This window comes from Centroberyx gerrardi, chromosome 18 (assembly GCF_048128805.1).
Source record: "Centroberyx gerrardi isolate f3 chromosome 18, fCenGer3.hap1.cur.20231027, whole genome shotgun sequence".
In the NCBI taxonomy this organism is placed as follows: domain Eukaryota; kingdom Metazoa; phylum Chordata; class Actinopteri; order Beryciformes; family Berycidae; genus Centroberyx; species Centroberyx gerrardi.
The window spans coordinates 12192976-12216689 of NC_136014.1; the positions used below are offsets into that span (position 1 = coordinate 12192976).

A 23714-nucleotide genomic window follows, 5' to 3' on the forward strand; every position below is an offset into this window, starting at 1 on the left:
CTCTCTCGCTTCTCTCCTTTCATTCTCAGTTTGTGAAATTTGCCAACATAGAAGAGGATACGCCATCGTACCACCGCAGCTATGACTTCTTTGTGTCGCGCTTCAGTGAGATGTGCCACTCCAGCTACGAGGATCCTGACATCCGCACCAAGTGAGTGGACAGATGCTTGATTGAGCAGGATGCAGAATCACGAGGAAGCTGCTCAGTTTAGACCACTTTAAGAAGTCTTATTTTAGACTGCTGCTGGACATTTCCTTCATATCCTCTTAACAAAGCAAAGTGAAATCTTCATATCTTGCCGAAAATAGACCAAGCGTCTATAAGTCTTTGAGCAGTTAAATATAGCAGAGACCTTGCAGGGTCTGGAAGGGATACAAACTAAAAAATAGACAAGAACATGTTTTGCTAAATATGTTATTTTTAGTTTTTTCATCCTTTTACTGATTAATTTACCAGTCAGTTGAATTCTGGACTCTGCGAGGATGAGCATGGAAGAAATTAAACACAGTGTTTCTTTTACATTCATATAACTGTGTCAGTTCCCACAGCTTGAAAAATGTAAATACAATGACAATTCCTCATCTGTCCTTATTGCTCAGCCTTCCCAGAAAACATATGACTACAATAGTACAATTGCCCACATATGAGGATATAAACATCAAAATAAAAGCCATTCTGAACCTACAACACCTACTGGAACTGATCCTGGAATGGACTCAAATTACCCCCACCATCCATCTTCAAAGGATTCTACATTATTTTACAAATGGTTCATGCATGCATCTTGTTCACTGATTGTCTGATAAATTGGCAGATTGATCCTGAGTGAGTGATTGTTTCCTCCAGGATCCGCATGGCAGGAATCAAGGGCCTGCAGGGCGTGGTGAGGAAGACGGTGAACGACGAGCTGCAGGCCAATATCTGGGACCCCCAGCACATGGACAAGATCGTCCCCTCTCTGCTCTTCAACCTGCAGAGTGGAGAGGGTACAGAGAGGTGAGGGCTCACCAGGCAAATGACAATTGATAGGGTTAAATATGTTGCTGTGCATTAGACCTGGGGCAAATAATGTTTGGAAATAGATAGTGTTTGTTTTAACCTACTCTCAACAGCAGATGGGTTGGGATTATTACATCAGGGTGGTTCAGATGGGCTATAGTAATACTTGGCATTTCCTCATGGCTTTTGAAATCTGATTCTCAAGATCGGATTTTATGAAATCACTTCACTGTATGTCCACACTTGGCCTGAAAATGGCTGTTACGTGTCTCCTGTGGCTCTATTTATTGTCCCCCACGAAGGAATCAGGCGGGGACTATGGATCAGTCTTTATCATTTATTGGTTCATTCTTTCACTCATCCGCCCATTGGTCCGTCCCATGCGTTATCTCAGAAACCACTGATCAGATCAGGTTTTGATGAAATTTGTGGGAATGATGCATCTCACCACTGTGTTGCATTTCATTCCGGTTCAAACCCTGTTTGGTTTTGATATTTTAGCAATGTGAGAAAAAAATCTATTTTTTTTGCACCCAGACCTGTCACTTGATGCATCATGCAAGTCATTGGACGATAAAAGTCATATTGAAATGACAAGTGTAACCATAGCCATAGTGTCAGGTAAGCTGTCAATCACAGAAAGTATACTATAGTCTACAATGTAGCTATTTATGTAACTGTGTGGTAAACACTACTCAAGCAGGTTAAAACAAACATAAAGATTATTTGTGCCACAATATGTGCCAATGGTGGAAAGCAGATGATTTCCACTGAAGGCAGATCAGTAGCTAAATATAACAGGCCCAGTTGTTAGCATGTCTGTGACCCTCACATAACAGACCAGTCAGTGCCATTTAACATAACTTTAGGAAGTGTGATGACCCATAGAGGCTCCATGTTAAAACCTCCTTGCCTTGGTCATGGAGTTGCGGTGCAAGGGGCCAGAGCCCCTGCACTGTAGCTTACTGGTACTGCGTTTTTTAGGTTAGGCCTTGTTTGTCCTGGCAATCTAGCCAACCGTCACCCACGCCATTCATCATCATTGTCATCACTGAGTGAATCCACTGACAGCCCTGCTCGCCTCATGGGCATCTGTCCGCCCACCCGCAGCATCCAAGGACAAAGTTAGTGGGAGATGGAGAGAAAAAACACAAGAGAAAGGGGCAGAGCATGAACAGATGGAAAGAGAGCAAGAAGTGGAGAAAAGGAGAATAATAGGGGTTGGGAGTTACAGAAAAATAGAGGATGCAAGAGTGAGGAAAGAATGCAGTGGAGAAAGAGAGAGAGAGAGAGAGAGAGAGATGGAGCGAGAGAGGGTAATGCGGAGTCTGGAGCCACCCACTCTGGGCAAGACTCCACATACTGCGATTTACTTTGACGTCAGTGCCGAGATGTGGAGGTGAGGGGGAAAAAAGGGGGAGGGAACAAGGAGAGGAACATTGGCACGCCGGGAAGGGGGGCCATCAAGATAGAATCAGGGAAGTGGAACTTATTGAGAGGGAGACAGATGGAGAGAGAGACGGAGACGAAGACAGACAGAGACACACACTGCCATCCCAGCTTCTCTCCCCTCTATCTGCGTTATGAGGCCTGCCCCTGCTGTGCATCCTCCATACCTGCTCACATTGAGCACAGCCAATTATCTCAGGCCACAAAGACCACAGCAGTTACTACAGAGTCTAATTAAACTAGCAGATGGTGCCTTTCTCTCAACATTAATCCTCATGCACATGTACAAGTTCATTTAAAGATTAACTTCAGGCGCAGTTTTAGGAAAGTCTCTAAATTAGATAGTTCTGACACATTTTTCTACAAAGTTTGACTAAAGCCCTAATCTCTTTCCTAACTGGAAAACTGAACACTGTTCTGTGTGTTGCAGTTAAAGGAAAAGTACCAGCATTGATTATCATTATTATTTCCATCTGTAATGGCTTGCAAAGACTTTCTGTTGCCCTGGCAACTTTAGCTCCAGACATTGCCTCAGCAGGAACTTTTAACTGAAATGGACTAATCTAATAGACTGTGCCTCCAACATGTATTCACACGCTCCAAAGACTTAATATTTCATCTGTATGACTTCTCTGCCATTGTGACAATCACAATAGTTGACAGCATGTGTTAAATACTTTTGCTTCAGAAAACAGAATTTGTACAGCACCCCTAAAATACTCCAGAAATGCTGATACGAGGTCAGCTAGTTGTAGCTGATCCCAAGTAAGCCCTAACTGTTGGTAATCCTGCTTCCTCCCCATGCTAAACACTCCATGTGAGACTCCAAATCATTGGCCAAAGCTCTGTTGATATAATCTGGTATAAAACACTGGTAAAAGCCTTGATTGAAAGTTTAACTTTGATCTTATCAAACTCGCATAGAACTAGACTGGCCTGAGTTTTCCAACATCATCTCTCTGCTGCATTGTGAGAATAACATCATGTGAGAATACTTTTGTTTATGTTTGTGTATTGAGTTAAACCAGTATAGTAGATCCTTCATTTAGCTGGGTTTGCTATTTTTCCATTGCCCCTTAAATCTCAGGTAGCTTGTTTGGCTTTGAGTTGAAGTAAAGCAGCCACCCAGAGACAGGAAGTCACATGACCTCATCAGCAGCGGCAAGCGAGAAGACAGAGTAAGGTTGTTAATAAATAATGCCATTGGAGGATACCCGAGGGCAGGCATGGCCAAGATGGAGTTATGACAGAGGCTTTAACTATGCATGAGAACAAAGAAAGGCTGGACCCAGTGTGTGCAGACAGCACATGAACACACGCACACATATACACACTTAGACATGGGCATGTTTCCGCATAGTGCTAACAGATGTGCAGTACACAAACACACACTCACACACACAGCAGCCACCACAGTCACTTAACTCTCACTGCAAACAAACAGCAGAGAGGGAGCAGCCACCTCAGGCAGAAAGCTGCAGTGACACAGCAGTCCAATGGGTGTTTTTGTGTAACAAAAAGAGCCTGTGTAGAAATGTTGCTGTTATTGACGCAAATTGATTCCAAACCCCTGCCTGTGCTCTCTCTCTTTCTCTTTCTCTTTCTCTCTCTCTCTTTCTCCCTCATCCCCTCTCTCTCTTCCCCCCTCCCATCGCCCATCTCTCCTTCCACTCCCTCCCTCTCGTCTCCTCGCCTCCTCCCTGTTCTTCTCCTCTCCTTTCTTCCTCTTCCTCCTCCTCCTCATCTGCTCCCTCACCTGCATCCTTCCCCACCAGCCGCTCCCCTTCTCCTCTGCAGGCGTCGGAGAAGGAGAAGGAAAGCCCGGTGGAGCTGACGGAGCGCTGCTTCAGGGAGCTGCTGGGACGCGCCGCCTACGGCAACATCAAGAACGCCGTCACGCCCGTGCTAATGTGAGACCGCCCCGCAAACTCTTCTATGCATGACGCCTATCTTCTCTCTGTGATTTGCTCTTTTTATGCATCTGCTAGTCTCTTCTGTCCTTTTTTTTTTTTTTTTTTCCTCCGTCCATTCGTTTGTTCGTCTGTCCGTGCGTCCGTCATGCATGATATCTCAAACTTCAGGGACTGATGCATCTCAGTGTCGCGTTGCGTGATTTTCAACATTGCGCTGATTGGCCCAAGGGTGGAGCCACAATTGTAGGTCAAAACAAGGTGACATGTTTGTTAGTGATTTGGTGTGAGTGCATCATTGCCTTGCAGGGATGTAATGTTTTTGTAGTTGTAGTTTTTCAGGACACACAACTCCTATTCAACTCCAGGACATTGCAGATTCCCTGCATTTTCCCTGCTTTTTCCTGTTCATGATCTTCTCTTCTTCTCTGATCTAGCCATCTTTGTTGTCGTCCACTCCTCTCTTTTTCACTATTTATTTAAGTTTGGATTTCTCTGTGAGCCCTGGTACTCTGTGAGATTAACTACTTCTGTGAGATTAACTACTTCTGTTCAGCCGTCTGTCCCTCCATCCATCTCTCGCTTTCTCCTTCTCTCTCTCATTTGAATGTGTTCAACTCTGCTTTTCCTTCCGCAATTCATTCAGTTATCGGTCTTCTGCCTCTCCCTTTCACAGTGTGTTCATCCGTCTGTATCTCTCTGAGCTGTAACATTCTGCCGCTCCCTTCCCTTATTGAGCTGTCTGTTAATTTTTATTTCTCTCTGTTGTATATCCATCCATCCTTTGTCCCTCTTGGCTTCATGCCCCAGCAGCTCAGCCAATGTATATAATTATTCCTCTATATTTCCATGAAGGTGGTGGTGCAGTGGGAATAGCTCTCTACAGTATTTTACTTGTAAATGATCTCTGCACTGGCTGTCCGTAGTGTCACTTTTTTCATCGACCGTTAAAGCAAATGGTTTCAGAGGTCTGCTGTACCTTTGTTGAGATACTGTAGATTAAATGTGTTGGCCAATACTGTAGATATTACACATTCTGTTTGGATACTTGCAGCAATATACATCTAAACTAGCTAGCCTGTTAGCATTACAAATGTATTAATTCATAACATTATGCAATCTATTGACAAGAGACACAGCCAAATGTGAAAAAGTTATGTGGATAACAGCATGACAAGCCAACAAAAATGCAAAATAGATTTAGGTTTACTCAAAAAATGCATGGTTAAATTCAGAATCTACGATTGGGTGATTTTTTACCCACTAGTGCTTTTTTTCTGTTTTTTTTTCTTAGCCCTGACTCCCTGTGTATGCATCTCTAGTTACCTTCTTCTTGTGCAGTTATATATTGAATTGATCTCTCTTTAAAACACTCTTGATCTATCCATTTTCACTTTTGTCTCACTTTTCCCCTCAATTTGTCTCTGTTGTTGTGTGCCATGTGAAACCCTCTCTTTCAGCACCTCGCCCTGTCCATCCATCACCGTCTCTCTCTTTCTCTCCATTTCATGCACCAGTCATTTATCTCTCTCTAACCCTGCCTCTCTCTGTGTCTCCACACACTACAACAGTGCAGGGCTCCACACTGCTACCAGTTCAGTATTGATAAACCTGATTGTTTGCTAGATATTGCGATTGCGATCATAAGCGTTGATTTTGTTGTACTTTTTGTATCTTATCCCAACAACCTGAGTATTTTCAACTCCAAGGAAGACAAAATTAAATGTTTCTATGTCACTGAATTGTACGATTAGTAATTGTGGAATCTTATGTCATTAATCATACGTCATTATACACGATTGACTGGTCAACCCTACATTTTTGTAACATAAGCTACTAAGAAATGTGCTCAGACTACATAGAAAAAAGCACATGTGCAAGCTGAGATGGAGAGTATGTATATGTGCAGTTTTTTTCACAAATCATACATCTACATTTGTTTTTTGTGTAGTAAATGTTCTTAAATGTAAAAACGTACCTACTTGCAGAGCCCTGATCTCTGTGGCTCTTTGGGCCCCTATGTATTTGCTGTCTATCTCTCACTGCTCTCTGTCACCACTGACGCTGTATAATTACATCTGTTGTACCCTCCATCCCCCTCTCCTCTCTTTCTCCCTGCAGGCACTTAGATAACCACTCTCTATGGGAGGGGAAGACCTTTGCAGTGCGTTGCTTCAAGATCGTCATGTACTCCATCCAGGTAAGGAACACACTGCTTCCATCTCTCTCTCTCTCTCTCTCTCTCTCTCTCTCTCTCTCTTCGTCCCCCTTTTTTTCCCTTTCACCTCTTTAACTTCACATCCAGGTCCAAATGGAATCTGTGAAATCCCGAAACATTTGTTTTCATATACACAGAACCATGTTTTCATCAGTGTAAGTGGTCGTTACACGCCTTAGAAGCGGACGATAGAAACACTCTGCAAAATTCATGGAGTTCTCACAGATTTTCAGCCAAAAAAAGCTCATGAAATGTTTGCAGATTGCATTCGGGCCTGCTCATCGACCCTTCTACTCACAGCCTTAGCTTAACTCCGAGCTGACTGAAAAATGCAAGTCACACTAAAGTGCTTTATTTCCAGCCTCCAGCTTTTAGCTTGCTACCTGGTTGAATGATTTAATTTACCAACCACCCTCGCCCTCCACTTCTCTCCCTCTCTTTCTCACTCTGCCTCTGTCATGGGATTTCATTCTGTCTGTCTTGAATTCATTTGTTTTCTCGTTCATTCATTATTTTTTCTTTCTCTCCTTGCTTCTCTCCTCCTAGTCCCAGCACTCTCACTTGGTGATTCAGCAGCTCCTCGGTCATCTGGACGCCAACAGCAAGAACTCAGCCACAGTGCGAGCTGGCATAGTGGAAGTCCTGCTGGAGGCAGCAGCCATCGCAGCCAGCGGTTCTGTAGGTGAGAAGACACGCACACAACATGCACACACACGTACACACACACACACACACACACACACACACACACACACACACACACACACACACACACCACACAAACTCACACAGAGCTACAGACACACATGCAGACATACTCAATTTGCATTCCTGCCTGCGTATGTGAAACACTGTGACTGCAGGAGAATGCTGTCTGTTCCTTCCAACTTGTTAAAGGAGCACTTCACCACAAAATGAAAATTCTGTTATTATCTACTCACCCCTTTGTCAATTGAAACTCCACTGAAGCTCATACGACCATCAAACACACAGCGAGTGTGTGTTCCATCTCAGCTCTTCCCCAATTGAAGTGAATGTGGTCTGTTTGGGTAGAGTTACAAAAAGGGCATAAAATGACCATCAAATTTCTCTAAACAGTACAAGTGTTTTGAACTCACAGTTGCACTGAGAGTCCAAAAGGCCTTTATTTACCTCGTCATGTAGCATTATTCTGGGTAGAGGAAACGGTAACTTCTTCTTGTGTAGTATGGCAGCTGAAACAAGGAAATGGGATGATTCTGTTTACAACTAGCCAACCAAGAACTCTCAATTGGGTGTTGAGTTGTAAACCGGATCAGACATGACAGATTTTTCATTTTGGGGTTAACTGTGCCTTTAATTTATTTACCCTGTGTGTGTGTGTGTGTGTGTGTGTGTGTGTGTGTGTGTGTGTGTGTGTGTGTGTCCAGGCCCCACAGTGCTGGAGGTGTTCAACACCCTGCTGCGGCAGCTCCGTCTGAGTGTGGACTATGAGCTGACCGGCTCCTATGACGCCGGCAGCAACATCGGCACCAAGATCATCAAAACTCACGAGGAGAGGCAGCTGCAGGAGGCTGTCATCAGGACCATTGGTTAGTTGGTGGTGTTTATGTGTGTGTGTGTGTGTGTGTGTGTGTGTCTCTCTCTCTGCAGGAGGCTGTCATCAGGACCATTGGTTAGTTGGTGGTGTTTGTTTGTGTGTGTCTCTGCAGGAGGCTGTCATCAGGACTATCAGTTAGTTCGTTTGTGTGTGTGTCTGCAGGAGGCTGTCAGCATGACTATCAGTTAGTTAATGTGTGTGTGTGTGTGTGTGTGTATCTACCTTGCCTGCTTTAACTGCAATAATTACTACAAGAGTTTTCCTGTTTTGGATATGCATGACTGTGTGTGTGTGTTTTTTGTTTCTCTCCCCTTGCACACCTTCATTCCCATTCTTCTCTTCTCCTTCTTTGTCTTTTTTACATTCTCCTCTTTTCCCTCTGTCACTCATCTCTCTCTCTCTCTCTCTCTCTCTCTCAGGTTCGTTTGCCAATACTCTGCCAACCTACCAGAGGTCAGAGGTCATGCTCTTCATCATGGGCAAGATCCCTGTCCCCGGGGTTCACCCTGCTCTGGCCTCCACAGCCTCTGGGTGAGACGCTCACACACGTTCACATGCACACATGGGCTCGCACACAAACACACAGTCCCTTTTCTATATGTCTTCCTGACACACACACACACACACACACACACACACACACACGCGCACACACACATATTCCATTTTGTTTTCTTTATATCTGCCCAACACACACACACACTAACAAACCAATTGACGTCATCTTATTATGCCAATTCTCAGAACTGAATGCCACTTCACTGTTAGTGTTTATGTAACTCTCTGCTTTACCTCGTTCCATCCCTCAACTCAACAGTGCACTGTGAACAAACTATTTTAGGCCTAAATGGTTGGTGAATAAAAGGATTTAAATTTGAGTCTTTTATCCCCAGGCCCGAGGGTACCAGGATGATTCAGGTCATGCTGCTGAAGTCCTTGGTCCAGGTAAGTCTCGATTCTCATGTTATTATTTAGAAGGTTTCAAAACTTTTTGGGGTTTTGAAGCAGGAACCACAAACTTTTCAGATGGTGTTGATTTCAACCAGTGTTTTATTTTCACACAAATGTGAAATAGAGAGAATAGTGTGCTGGAGTCTGTCCTTTTTCCAGATAAACTATAAACCAGTGCAGATGGCAGGGACAAGATAGACAGATCAGAGGTGAGAGAGAGAGAGACAAAAAGAGAGAGAGAGAGAGACAGACAGATAAGTCTATACAGCTTGTGGGGATTTCATAGCATAGGTACTGATTATTTTCTGTTTTGCTTCAGTGTGTTCTTTCTAGGTGAGTGCTTTGTGCATTACTGTACGTTACTGTGGTGTTTCAGTGGTAAAGGATCCCCACTGTGGAATCAATAAAATAGTGCTGCTACTTTCATTCTGCTACAAATTCAGTCCAATCAGTCAGGGTGAGACACTTCACCCATAGCTGTACCCTATCAAACTTCATCACAGTGTACAGCACTACAGAGAAAATCATTTTCTACAAATCATGTCTGGTCTTTATTGAGCAGTTTCTAATTAAAAAAGGAAGTAAATGTTTTATGTTAAACCTTAGCTATAAATCTTCACACCTTAGCTGTGATTTTTCTTACAACTCCCACAGTTTGATGTATATTACTCGAAATGCATATCTATTAAAAAGTAGGACTTTTTGGTCACAATTCACAGCCCTGTCCCAACCCTCTGTATTTATTTATTTGTTTTTTACAGCTGTTTCTCAGACGTTAAGTGCAACCCAGCTGTCGTGTACTTGCATTTTCATCATCCCTGAAACGTTGTACACCCAATACTGCTTATGTCCATCTGTCTGTCAGGTGACAGCGGGCTTCCAGACCACCAACATGCTGACAGCGCTGCCCAGCTCCTTCCTGGAGCCGCTGCTCTCCTTCTCGCTGACGGAGGATCCAGAGGTTCGCCTGCTGGTGCTCACCATCCTCCTCAGCCTCATCGACCGACACGACAACAGGCCCAAGTTCTCCACCATAAGGTCTGTGTGTGAGCGTGTGTGAATGAATGTGTGTGTGTGTGCCAAACAGCTTTAAGAATTATGTTCATTCTCTGCATTAATAGGTTTCCAAACCCTTACTGAGTATGCCTGATCACCGATTCATTTTCAGCCTAGATCTCAGTGCCCTGTCTGAGGATCTCAGGCTGTGATTTATCCCATAGAGGATTAAAATGTCAGAGGTGTAGCCAGGTGCTAGAACAAAGGTGATCAGTAAAATCTTAAAATCAATTCTAAAATCTACTGGCAACCAGTGTAGAGAAGCTAAAATATGGGTAATATAGTGACATCTGCTAGATATACTTAAGAGCCTTGCTGCTGCATTCTGTACTAACTGCAGATAAGAGAGAGACAATTTTCTCTCTCTATATGTATATAGGATATATAGGATAATAATAATAAGGACTTACCCTTACACAGAGATGAGAAAAGGTGCAGGGCCCAAATACTAACTAGCGTTGGCTATCCTAGGTTAACATTAATAAAGAAGCCAGTGCCACCGCATGGAGTTTATGTTTTCTGCAGCTTTAGCAGCTCTCTCTGTAGCAGCTCATCCTCTCCACATGGAAACACGTGGAACTCATTCAGATATCAACAACAGTATGTGGTGGCTTCTGCTGCTAGGCTAACAACTGGCTCTTGTGGTGACTGTACTGCTTAGCTGCTAAAATCTTCTACTCATGGTAACTACAGGTTAACTGCTAACACTAGGCTAACAATTTATCCTTATGGTAACTACAATGGTTAGTGCCTAGGCTACAGACATAGCCATATTTAAACTGCACTAATGAGGTAACCTCCTAGTCCCAATATTCACTAATGCTTAAAACAATCAAAATTTGTGAATAAATAACTAATAAATAAGAGTTAACCTATCCAGTAAAGAGCTATCTCTGCTGTTGCATTGGTTCTTTTTCCTTGTCGCTCCTTGAGTTCTCTCCATTGAGTAAAGGCAGTGGCGATAATTATTATTGTTTTATTGCGCTGTTTATTGCTCTCCTTTTTTGCCTGAAGACTTTCAAAATATCCGATTCTTTTTTTTCTGGACAGCTGAACACAGAGGCAAAGAAGCCAGTCGTGTAGATCTGCCTCTGCCATGCTACACCGTACCTACTACAGTCCAAAATAGTCCGCAGATCAGTGTAATTCCACTTCCTTGTTTACCTAATGCGTAAAATGCATCACTTCCTGTGCAATTCGCCACTGATCATGCCCGACCACAGGGGCTGGAATGGGACAAACTAGTGGTCTCATAAAGCGCTGATGGGTGCATTTTCTCTGGGTGAGCCCCAACACATTATTTAGATTGAATATCTCTATTTTACCATGACAAAGTAACATAATGTAGCTCAAACTGCTCTTTGGTATTTAGTCATAAGGCTTTTAAGAATGTCCAGAGAGATTCCTAGTTTGTTTTCCAGATACGCTCTGCTTTCCTGCAGTGTCTCCTAATTGATTGTGCATGGTCATTGACCCAGCGTTGAACTTTCAAATTTCTCTCTCCAGTGGGAGCAGTTGAATCAAAGATGGAGAGGCAGTTTCTGTTAAAGCCATCAACTAACACAACAGTGGAGCCAGGAGGTATCCTAGAAGCAGTCTGGTTATTTACAGCAGTGAAGGGTTAGGGTTAGGGTTAGGGTCTCACAGAACCTGTTAGCAGAATTACAGCAGAAGATCAGAGTAGAAGTTGATTCAGATCAGAAACATCTGTTGTTACCACATCCTTTGGTGTAAAACCTGAAGACAGTACTAGGTCTATGTCCCGTGTGTGTAGTACCTTTTAAGAGACTGAAGTAAGTAACATAAACTCTGAGGCAAGTGGGTGAGAGGAACAACAAACATGGATATTAAAATCACCAAGAATAAGAATATGATCATATAGAGGCATGATAACAGCCAGGTGTTCAGAAAATGATTAAATGAAGTCACTATTCAGTTTAGGAGGTCTGTATATTTAGACAGTGGTTCTCAAACTTTTTGGCCTGTGATCCTTTAAAACAAAGCAACCCCCTTTACAGGCTGCATATGCCGAGTGGTGAACAGTTCAACAAAAGAATGATTTTCTGTTTTCAGGTCGTTTCATTTGATTATCAGAGGAGCTCCTACAGGCTGAAAACTATACAGTATTTCACTAGAAAAAAACATGAGCATAAATTACACAATAATAAATTTCTACAGCAGATATATGTTTCCTTCCTATCCCATAAATCATCTTGCGACCCTCCAAAATTATCCTGCGACCCCCCCCTGGGAGGTCCCGACCCCCATCTGTCTGGGAAACCTGAAGAGAAGTAAAAGATTTGTTATTTAGTAGAGCAGGGACAATTGAAGCATATGAAGGGAAGTTATTATAATGGGTCAGACTCACCCTGTGTCCTCTATCCTTTCAGATGACTTATTGTGACAAAAAACTTTTGCGGCGCAGCGGAAATGATGTTGCAACTTGTGCAGCTGCCATTGAGTCATGTTGAACTTCTGCAATATCTGAATTTTATTTAAAGCTACACTAGACAAGATTTGTATGTAAGATACAAGGGGCTGCAGTAGAGAAGAGCGTCCCATCCTCCCTAACTGAGACGCCCACAGGAGGTGACAAATCAAAACTTAAAGGACAAGTTTGGCGATTTTGGACATTATGTATAATTTGTCTCTTACATGGACCCGTGGAGAATATTGTTTCCTGAGTCAAAATATCACCAAAAAAGCCATTTGTAGGCTCCATAGGGTATTTAGTGTTTCTGAACAATGTTTTCCATTTAAACTTTTTAAAAAAAATTGTCTTTCTTGCTAACAAAGCTGAGACCAGGTGCCTTAATGGGACTCAATGGGATTTTAGGGTGTAGGATGGACTGTCCACCAGAATACTTCAACAGTTTGGGATATATGGTTAATTTATGGATGACATTAGAGTCCAGTTCTTGACGTTTCAGAGACAATATAAATCATCACCCTCCCATCACATTTTTCCATTAACTTCCATAGTAAAAATGGACTGGAAAACTGCACTGAAACTGTACCTTCTGGATTTTCAGTTATAGTGACTGGAAATGGATGATTTATATTCTCTACTGTCATCCATAAATTAACCAGCATTCTGGTGGACAGTCCATCCTATACCCTAAAATCCCATCGAGTCCCATTAAGGGACCTGGTCTCAGCTTTGTTAACAAGAAAGACAAATTTTAAAAAAGTTTAAATGGAAAACATTGTTCAGAACCACTAAATACAATCTATATGACATATATAGCACATTTTTTGCTAGTATGGCAATTTAGCCCAAACAAAGCAAATGGGATGAATGCTTATGCAAAACAGATTTCTCTATTATTTTAATTTTATGCTTTAACATAAATTTCTACACATTTGTTTTCACTTAGTTTTCGCACTGTCAATACATTGCTTGGTCGCCATATCGTTTTCACAGACTGGCTTTTTTGGAGATATTCTCAACCCCGTTTGGACTGCTAGTTAGCAGCAAGAGGCCTAGCAACAGAGCTCTCTGTTTCAACCAACAGGGAAAACACCCAAAAAATTAACACCCAATATTCTCTGTGGGTCCAAGTACTACAGGTATGTAAGAGACAAATTATATACAGGTCTAAAATCACCAAACTTATTTAAGAGCTTTAGCTCTGGACTCACCAGCAATGTTTAACCTGCTGTAAAGCATTAACTTCACCATCTCTTCACCCCCAGCAGCAAAGAAGATGAAATTTAGGTCTGAGGAGTGTGCAGCTTACTGATGTCACATTATATGCACTCCCCAAATTTCAAACAGTTTCTTCTCATTGCCTTTTGAGGCCATCAAGTTGTCTAGAGCAGCTTTAATGCACTATAAATGTAAATTCAAATTTAATTTAGTGGATTCAAACAAAGGAATTAAGTGTGTGTGTGTTTGTCTGGCTGTCTGTGTCTGTTTGGACCCTGGGTGGTTTTCCATCTTTGTTTCTGTGGTCTTGTGGGTGTCAGTTGGGTTGAGTTTTGGCACGGTAGAAACAAGTAATCGGTTCAGTAATCAGCTTGGGCCAGTCAGCTTTACCAAACCTAACTTGCACTTTAGTTATAATTGGTGTGTGTGTGTCTTTCTGTGCAGCATTATCTCCGACATCTCTGTGCTCAAGCTCAAAGTTGACAAGTGCTCCAGACAGGACAACCTATTCATGAAGAAGGTATGTCCTCTTCCTCCATATCCCCGTCTCTGTCCGGGCTGGGTATCATGGATACCGATTCTGAAACTTTAAATTCAGTGCTGGTATTAAACCAATACTTTTTGATACCTTTTTATTGAGTAATCTCATGCTCTGCTATGCAATAGAGTAAATTATTTTTTGTTTAAATTGATACATGCTGCTTGCAATGAAAAATAATGAAATGAATGAAATAATCCCAACATTTTGAAGCTTTTTCATACCCTTCAAGACCATTTGATGCTTTGAAATGGATATCAATATCAATACCAAAAAATGGTGCTGTATTGTCTTTGGATGCCTAGCCCTGTTGTCTACACTGTCATCATTTCTCTGCTTTTCCTGTTTTAAAAAAAATTCCCAACCTCTTGCACAGAATGTAATGTAAATCTCTCACTAAAGAAAATTTGTCTAACTTGGACTAGTTAGTGTAAATAAAATTAGAAATAGGACTCTCTCTCTGTCTCTCTCTCTGTCTCTCGACTCACTTGTCTCCCTGTGCATCCTCCCCTCCCCAGCATGGTCAGCAGCTGTACCGACACATCTACCTGGGCTGTAAGGAGCAGAGCAGCGGTCGGCAGCACTACGAGACCCTCTTCACCCTGTTGGCTCTCCTCAGCATGGAGCTGGCCAACGAGGAGGTGGTGGTGGACCTCATCCGCCTGGCTCTTGCCCTGCAGGTATCCATACATGGGCATGCAGCCATGCATACGCACACTCATGGGAACATGCAAATATAAAGACAGAGTCATAGACACACATGCACTAGTTGATCTCCGGTTGATCTCCCTGTGTTTCCGCTGCAGGACCTGGCACTCTCAACGGACGAGTCTCTGCCCGTTTATAACCGCTGTGCTGTCCATGCCCTCGCTGCCGCCTACCTCAACCTCATCTGCCAGCTCACCACTGTCCCAGCCTTCTGCCAGCACATACACGAGGTCAGGGCCTGGGCGTGTGTGTGTGTGTGTGTGTGTGTGTGAATATCATGAAACTCTGTTTAATAAACTGCCTTTCTCCTCTCTCCCTCAGGTAATTGAGGTGAGACAGAAAGAGAGTCCCTACCTTTTGCCTGAGGACGTCTTCATAGAGAGCCCAAAGTACGTACCAGCCACACTCAGTCCTCCATTCTTCCTAAACCTAGATATTATACACCTGTCATTCAAGTCTTATCCTTTTGTCTGTCTGAACTTTGCTGTTCTGATGAAGCAGATTGGAATTCATGTGTTCGTAAGAAATTCCTCCGCTGACCTCTCCGATCTCTGTACTCTATGCATTGCTGAGTAAGCGGTCCTTCACGGCCGACCCCTTTATCTGACTCTTTCCTACTTTTGTCTCCTATTACTCCTCACACCCTTCCTGCCCAGGCTGCCTTCCTCGCTGGAGAAGGTAGAAGGGGACGTGTTGTTCCTGCAGTCGAAGATCACTGAGGTCCTGGGAGGCAGTGGGTATAACACAGACAGACTGGCCACACCTTATGTCCCGCAGTACACTGGTAAGGAGCCCTGATGATGAGCCCCATATATTGTAATGTAATGTTAGTGGAGGTGTAACCAGAAGGCCAGTAGTTGCTGTTGTGTGTTCACTGGTCAAATGTGGTCAAGTGGGGGAGTTCTTTCAAGAAACAGTGAAAAATGTGCTCTTTTCTCTAGGTAAAGAACTGTTTGACTCACCAACATGTTTCAGCTATGTTGTGCCTTCATCATGGTGCTATTATTACATAATGTGATGTTTTATTGAGTCCCATGTGTAATTTGAGAGTGCAGAACTGAGGGGCTCCCCTGGAGCTAGTAGGGCTTCAGTGTCTTGTTCCAGGAAACTTCAGCAAGTGAGCGTGGAAATGTTTGCACTTGCTTTTTAAAAACAAATGTGTTTTGAGATTTAATTATTTCAGTAAAATTTCAAAACTAATATTAGTCTAGCTTTATATTCTTAACCAATAAAAAATCCAACCAGTTAAATTACTAATAGTAATCATAAAAATCCAGATATTTCTCTGCGTGACTTGCTTGCTACAGAGCTGTTGTAACCACTTGGCCACCCTGCAGCCTTGATGAAGGCATATAATGACACAATTTGATGAAAAACAGTGTTTATCTGCTTGGATAGAATTAGTTTCAGTCTTTAGAGAGAGATAATTTGTACTGTTTATGAATCTGCGCCCTGTTTGAGTCTTCATCTCATTAAATTGGAGGAATGAAACCGCAAAAGCTCAAGTGTTACCTCTTCTACAGCCTGAATGTTACCTGTTCAAAAATCATCTGTGGTTTGACATACACCGCACATCTTACATGAGTTGTCCTTTGGGGTACATAAATGGAATTCGCTGAACACTGTAAACTTTGTCTTTTCAGATGAGGACCGTCTGTCCAAGAGAAAGAGCATCGGAGAAACCATCTCACTCCAGGTGGAGGTGGAGTCCCGGAACAGTCCGGAGAAGGAGGAGGTGAGCGCTAAAACCATTGACATGACATTGAGTTTGAACATCATGGCCTATAACTGTAATATCTATCGCACAGTTGTTTTGGGCAATTTAGCACTTGTGTGTAAAGCTTTGTTTCTCTCATGTTACATAATACACACTTGCATTCACCTCATCTATTTGCAAAACTTCTTCATAAATCTACTTGTTGCACTCATTGTTCTGTTGCTCTACAGAGGACACCAGCAGAGGAGATTACATTTGAAACCCTGAAAAATGCCATCGGTATGTCAACTCACTTATCAGCATTTGTGGTTTTAAAGCTACAATCCGTGATTGATGAAGTTGCACCCATTGCATCACTCCACTTCTGTGCTTGTTTTGTAAACATTGTATTGGAGGCAGTGGTGAGGCGAAGTGCCACAGCCACGCCTCTAGTGTAGCAGAGACCAAAGAAAATAATGTAACATACCTGTTCAGGTAACATTCTTTTCCAAATTCTCGAACTGAAATGAAATTGATTTGCGCTGGAAATAAGCTGCCAGGTGCTTGAATGCAGGAAAAATACACAAAAAAAAACGGGGATATATAATGTTGTCATTCCTTGCACAGCTGTGAGAAGGTGCACTTGAACACAAATTGCGGATTGTAGCTTTAAGCATTTAATGCATCATCGAAATGAAAGTATTAAATAACGTCTGTCTCCCTCCAGTGGACAGTGTGGGTATGGAGGAGCAGGAGAGGGAGCGCAGGAGGCAAGTGGTGGAGAAGTTCCAGAAGGCCCCCTTCGAGGAGATAGCTGCCCACTGTGGTGCCAGGGTACAACAAAAACATCATTGTCTTCTCATCTACATTCTTTTTCAAACAAATTTCTCCCTTGTTTCAACTTGTTGCTATTGTCTTACATGACTCTTTTTGTCCTGTCCAGGCCACATTACTGCAGAGCAAACTGAATCAGATCTTCGAGATTACAATCAGGTAAGAGACAGTGCTGTGAGATATTTGAAGGCAATAGAGTTTGATGCTACGGTAAAAGGAGATAATGACATTGATGACAGTGATGCTGACTCGAAGTCGTTGATGATTACACTGATGATGATGATGATGGTGTTGACAATGACGATGCTGCTCGTGGTCTGTCCCCTTGCTCCCTGCAGACCGCCGCCCAGCCCGTCTGGAACCATCTCGTCGGGTTACGGCCAGAGCCAGAGTCGATCTGTGCCCGTCTACGAGATGAAGTTTCCTGACCTTTGCGTTTACTAGCCCAGAGAGTTCACTGCAAAAGTCACTGAACGTGTGTAAGGTGCAGTTGCCCAAAGCTACTGATCAGGTGTCAGTTTTGCAGGTTCCCTATCTTAACGGTTGAGGTCAGGCATGGGGGTCGGGGAGGGGCAAACTGATCCTTACTCTGCGCTCTAAAGGCAACTTCACCGCTGAATCAAAGAACCACAGGGAATGGGGGGACAACCGCAGCGTGTGCAGCCAACTGAAGAGCGGGCCACCTTTTCATTTCCCTAACTGCCTGAATTGACATTTCCTTTCGCCCTGTGACCGCAGACAAAACAAGCTGGCAAATGTAAATGAATGCAGCAGCAACGCAAACTGTTAATTTATCCTATTTCCCTCAGTTGTCCTTAGATGCCTATTTGACTTCCACCAACTGGTTCTTAGGATTATTTTCAATTGAGACATTGCCAAGAACTGTGGGGGAAATTTAGTGAAAGAGTGATAAAATATTCTAAGGCCCACACTCTCTGGCTGAGTTGACTTGGTGCATGCCCTATAACTGGAAACATGATCTTTCATGGCACTACAATTCACCACATCGTCTTTTTTTGACAATGGCTTTTCAAAAGTAGATTGAACATAATTTTTTTTTGTGAAATTATATGTTGCATTTCTTTTATTGTCATGATTTTATGGTCAAAGGAAGAGCGTAGATGCATTAATTTTCTTGACAGTGTATTTTTGGTGGACTCTACTGCTAAAAATGTTGTAAATTATGTTTGAGTGTAATATTGATTAATATATGGAAACTAATTTCTTTTTCACCCAAATCTCTCAGCTCTTAAACCGTGTGTTTAGTGCTCAATGCTTTAATGTAGCGTTTTGTTTTGCCTTTTTAGTGTTGTTAGCCATAAGTGCTTTTGTATCATGTGGGGCATTCCCCCACTGCGTTTTTATTATTATGATTAATATTATTATCACATTGGTATTTTGTTTTTTAGCTTTGATTTAAAAGAAAGATAATTGTTGACCTGTGTGCTATTCTCCCAAAGTGAGTGTGCCTTATTAGGTGACTCAAGTTCAAAGTAGACTGAGGCAGTGTCGTTCAGTCTAAAACACACTCGGCAGACACAGTCATAACCGCTGTAAACACTTGATGATCTGAAGTGTTTACCATGATGTTTACCAGATCAAACACAAGCAGAAAGTCATTCAAGGAACCTTTATTTTTTTCCTTGCCATATAAATGTGTATATACAGAGAAATATAGTATAAATCTATAAGCTGATGTATAGGAGTGTTTTTGTGTATATATATTAAATCTAATTTTAGACCGTCACTGCACTGATTCTGGCCGTAGATAAGGGAGAAAGCTACTTACGTAGTATTAAAATACTTTTTTAAAATTTTGTCCTCAAATAACTAACCAGCATGACATCAGATCAAGATAAGAGTGAGATCTGCAACTTGTGTCGAAACATGGCCCGCCTGCGAGGCGAGTGGATCCCACTAGTGAGGTTTGACTATCCCTCCAAAATATTAATGAGCCCATCTGATCATCTTGGAAGGAAAACAAATTTTACTGCTATTTTCAACTTCATTACTAGCCACATTTTTTTTAGACAGCTTTTAGCACAATCATCTATAGTTTCAACCCCCCTCCCCCCTATTGTCGTCATTTAGTGATTACATCCTTAGTCATGCTGGGGTGAGTTTGCACTCTGTATTTATACCTTAACTGCTGTTGCAGCCTCCAAGGAGTGCATTTGTTTCATACAACTAGATTTGAATAAATCTCAAAGCCATTTTGTGTGTGTGCGTGCACATGCACTCACACACACACAGGTATAAAAAAGTATATTGGCAATAAATTGGCATTAGCCTGATGTGTTTTTGTTGCTCTGGTAGCATACTGATAGTGAGGACAATGCGGAGAGAGATTATAACATTCAGGCTAACTAGGCCCAAGTGTAGGTAGCAGATCCTCTTGTGTGTTTTGATTCGTACCTTCTGTTCTTGTTATGGTGCAGTGACCGTTCAGTTTTGTGACATTGTATGAGACCCCCCCCCCCCCCCCCTCATGTGCTTCTGTGAATTAACTCCATTGGGCGTGGCGAGTGTCGCTGCCATAATCATCCTGTGTCATGGATGTAATGGTGTCTGGATTGTCCCCGATGGTCCTGTGTTACGGCCCAGTTGGCTCTATGTTGGTTTTATTGGTTTGTTACCATAGTGTCCTGTGTGTGTATATTTACGTCCATACATGCCAGTGTATCAGATTGCCCAGTGACCCATGTGCATTTAAGCACCATTCATGTTTACTCATTTTATCTGTGTGTGTGTGTGTGTGTGTGTGTGTTTGCATGTGTATTTGTATATATGTGTGTATGTGAAGTGTTGCATTCATGCAGATGTGTTTGCACACGTGCATATGGTGTGTGTGTGTGTCATATTCAATCATTACCCAAGTAAAACTATTCAAACACAGTTTACAGTTAAGTCCAATGACTTCTTCCTCCACTCTGATGAAGAACAAGGTATCTTAAGAGCAATGTGCAGCTGTCTAACCCTTTCCAGTGACACCTATGTTATGCCACACTTGTAAATTGTCTTACAGCACCTTGCAACTTGGCAGTGAAGACGTGTAAATCTATTGATCCGCTTGTTGTCATTGCATAGTGTAACATAATGTTAACGGACAGTAATCCAATCTTACTTTTGTCATTTTACATGTCTGGTAAATGTATTTGTTTACAATGTAGTGCTGTAGGTCAAATCTATTGATTCTGTGAACTTTGCACTTTAAAACTGGATTACCTAGTGACAAAGGCAGCTTTTACATGGAGAAAATGCCTTATGAGTGTCAGACCCGACTTTGCATGCTAGTGACGTTGCTGTGCTGTACAGTTCTATGACCATCTGTGAGAATAAACTTGTCTGTAACCATTAAATTCTGATTTGGTTCATTGTAATTGAATATTTTGTTACTGATGATACTGAAATCCTGGTAAAAAAAAAAAAAATGTTTCTCCTAACAAAAATTGACATAAAAGTCAACTGCATGAGATACAGAATGCTGTGGAAGCATCATCATCCTGTGTATTAGATAAATATTCACTCAAAACTAAACACAGGGCAACTAATTGTCAGAGAGACTGTCATGGATCACAAAGTCTCAGACTCGACTGCATGCACAAACACATGACTGGCTAATCATTCCTGTTGCAGTGTTCACCGCAGTATTCGAGGCAGTTGTTCGTCTCCTCCGCAGTGGTCATAGTGGTATTCTCTATCTGCCTGTAATGGACAGTGTGTGGTGGGTGTTGTTGTCAGACACTACTTGGGGTAATGCCTGTATTGTGTATGTATTTGCCACCTGTTGCTACTCTTGGTTTTCATTCCCCTGTCTGTCATTCGATTGGATGTTTTGTCAGAATTAAATTCAACATACTTATCTTAGCGGTGTCTTTTCTCCTCCTTTTGCAGCCGACAACAGAGTATAGCATCCAAACACTTGTCAGCACTCATCAGCTTAGAAACTCAATAATGCTGGTGCTATGCTTCAGGCTTTCTATCTTCTCAGTCTCATCCTGTTTTTTTTTCCTCCATTTTTGTCAGTTTCTCTCCTCACCACCAGTATATGGAGCATGTTTAGTGCAATTAAGTCCCACATCACATATATTAACCATAAGTCACTATGAACTTTCTCCAGCTATCACCACTATAATTTTAATTCATATTTTTATATTTTATACTTTTTTTTTTTTTTTTTGCTCATGGATGTTGTGTATTACAATTAAATTGTAACATGTTTGGACCATAGACTGTAAGGTTTGGACAAGGTGGCTAGTTTAAGCTGCTTGATGTATCTCATCTATACTCAATAGCTCTTCAGACTTTGCTCATCATCTGAAATCAGTCAGACAGTCACCATTATTGTTTGCCACAAACAGTATGATCTTTAATATTGTATTCAATTACAAAATGTTGCAACATATACCTCTGTGAAAATAAACAGGAAAAATCTAATTTTGAAATAATCTTCCTCACACCCACCTCCTACCCTGGAATGGCATTCAGTGTTCAGTTCCTTGATTGAATGGATCAGTAATGACGTTGTGTGTCGCCCACAAGAAACAATATTCCTCAGAAAGCATTCAAGTCAAGGCCATGAAGATCAAAGCAGTAGGTGGGTGCATCAGTGTGTTTTTTTTAACATTAAACCATCTGTTTACCTTAAGTTAAGGTTGTCGCATCAAAATTACTTGTGGTCCAAAAAAAGAAACTCAACAACATGCTTATGATATTGACAAGTTCCTGTAATTTTAACTGAAGAGCTATGGGTTTTAAGGACATGCAATTGCAATTAGACTCTCTTGGCTTCACCCTCCCTCTCCCCTTCTCCTTCCTTCCCCCCTTCATCCCCTTCTCCTCTACTGAGCGTCCTTCACGATAACGTTCCTGAAGAGCTTGACCAGGCGTCCCTGAGATTTCTCCCACGGCTTCATAAAACTGCCATAACGCTTAGCAGTAGGTGGGCTCCCCCATCGGAAGTGACTCATCCGATAGGTCCCGTCTTTCCTTTCCTTCAACAGGGTGTCTGGTTTGGGGGTGAACCTCACCCCCTGCAATCCCTGGGTTTGGTGACTTTCCACGTCCAGGTTGTCCCTCTCTTCATCCTCCATGTTGCTCAGCTGCCTGCGTGCCTGTGGGGGGAAAGCACCCTCAGAAGAGTCCCCGCCCTCCAGGGAGGAGGCGAAGACTTTGACAGGCCGGCGTTTGCGGCCGGTGGGTTTTCCCCAGCGGAAGTGCTCCATTGAGTAGGAGCGCGGCTCGTCTTTTCGGGCCCTCAGAGTGGGCTCCGGGATCCTCTCCCCGGAGGCCAGGGTGGACAGCAGGATGCCCAGTAAGAAGTCGTGTTCCTGGGAGTCCAGGGACAAGGACCCGAGCTCTGGGAACTCAGCCTGGAACACGGATGTGCACAGGTGAATGCAGTCCTGTGCGGAAGGAGACGGAGACACAGGCAACAGTTTGAAACGCAATGTAATTGAGTCCATTGCTAGATCATTAACATCATTATAACGCTCATTATTTTGTGAATGATAATGATGGCAATGATTTTAAAAACAAAGAAGGTGACAATGAAGATGATGGTGCTGACAGTCAGACCTACCAGTAGCCTGTCCTTGGAGCTCAGGTCGTTGCAGATGGAGCTGTCCCAACACATCGCCCCAAACCCAGGGGTGCACACATAGGCCATCACCACCGCTAACAGCCAGGATACACACACCATCTTCAGCCTGGTACAGTGGCAGGGGGGAACACACAGACAATCATGACTATCAGCCAACCTTGCAGTGACACACAAAGCCCTGCTCCTGTTGTGTTACTGCACATGGGAATGAAAACAGTAAGGAAATATACCTTTGCTGACTTTCTTTTATGGTTTTCTCTTTAAGTTTCTCATCAGTACGGTCTGGATGCGGCCTGGTGGCATATTTTACCATAGTGCTAAAAATTCCTCTTTAATCACACGCAAATTAGGAAGGAATGGCTTGTCACAGCCGCGTGAAGAAATGCATGTCTGTTGATCATCACGATTGCATAACACTCTCACTATTTCCTTATATAACTGCTGGTGTCTTTGTCAGTTAATTAGTGGATTTGTCACTGCATGCCGTGGTTGAACAATGACTGTAAACCCAGGTACAAAAAAAT

At 42.6% G+C, this 23714-nt stretch overlaps 2 protein-coding genes across 4 annotated transcripts in view; one reads left to right on the forward strand and one right to left on the reverse strand.

Annotated features, from left to right (window-relative positions):
* efr3bb (EFR3 homolog Bb (S. cerevisiae)) overlaps positions 1-21455 on the forward strand; it is a 41995-nt gene extending 20540 nt beyond the window's left edge. For all 3 annotated transcript variants that reach the window (XM_071917750.2, XM_071917752.2, XM_071917751.2), the window contains 19 exons: positions 30-151; positions 848-997; positions 4225-4359; positions 6481-6559; positions 7124-7259; positions 7987-8148; positions 8576-8687; positions 9050-9101; positions 9973-10145; positions 14257-14332; positions 14869-15030; positions 15157-15288; positions 15380-15447; positions 15715-15842; positions 16702-16793; positions 17006-17054; positions 17482-17588; positions 17698-17747; positions 17927-21455. In XM_071917750.2, coding sequence (XP_071773851.1) covers positions 30-151; positions 848-997; positions 4225-4359; positions 6481-6559; positions 7124-7259; positions 7987-8148; positions 8576-8687; positions 9050-9101; positions 9973-10145; positions 14257-14332; positions 14869-15030; positions 15157-15288; positions 15380-15447; positions 15715-15842; positions 16702-16793; positions 17006-17054; positions 17482-17588; positions 17698-17747; positions 17927-18032 — 2091 coding nt within the window. In that variant the 3' untranslated portion in view covers positions 18033-21455. The remainder of the gene's footprint in view (positions 1-29; positions 152-847; positions 998-4224; positions 4360-6480; positions 6560-7123; positions 7260-7986; positions 8149-8575; positions 8688-9049; positions 9102-9972; positions 10146-14256; positions 14333-14868; positions 15031-15156; positions 15289-15379; positions 15448-15714; positions 15843-16701; positions 16794-17005; positions 17055-17481; positions 17589-17697; positions 17748-17926) is intronic.
* A 974-nt stretch (positions 21456-22429) lies between these two features.
* Positions 22430-23289, reverse strand: LOC139926148 (pro-opiomelanocortin-like). Its single transcript, XM_071917753.1, has 2 exons — positions 23170-23289; positions 22430-22993 (listed from the first exon to the last, which is right to left on the reverse strand). The coding sequence occupies exons 1-2, from the start codon at positions 23287-23289 to the stop codon at positions 22430-22432; spliced, it is 684 nt and encodes a 227-aa protein (XP_071773854.1).
* Between the last annotated feature and the right edge of the window lie 425 nt (positions 23290-23714).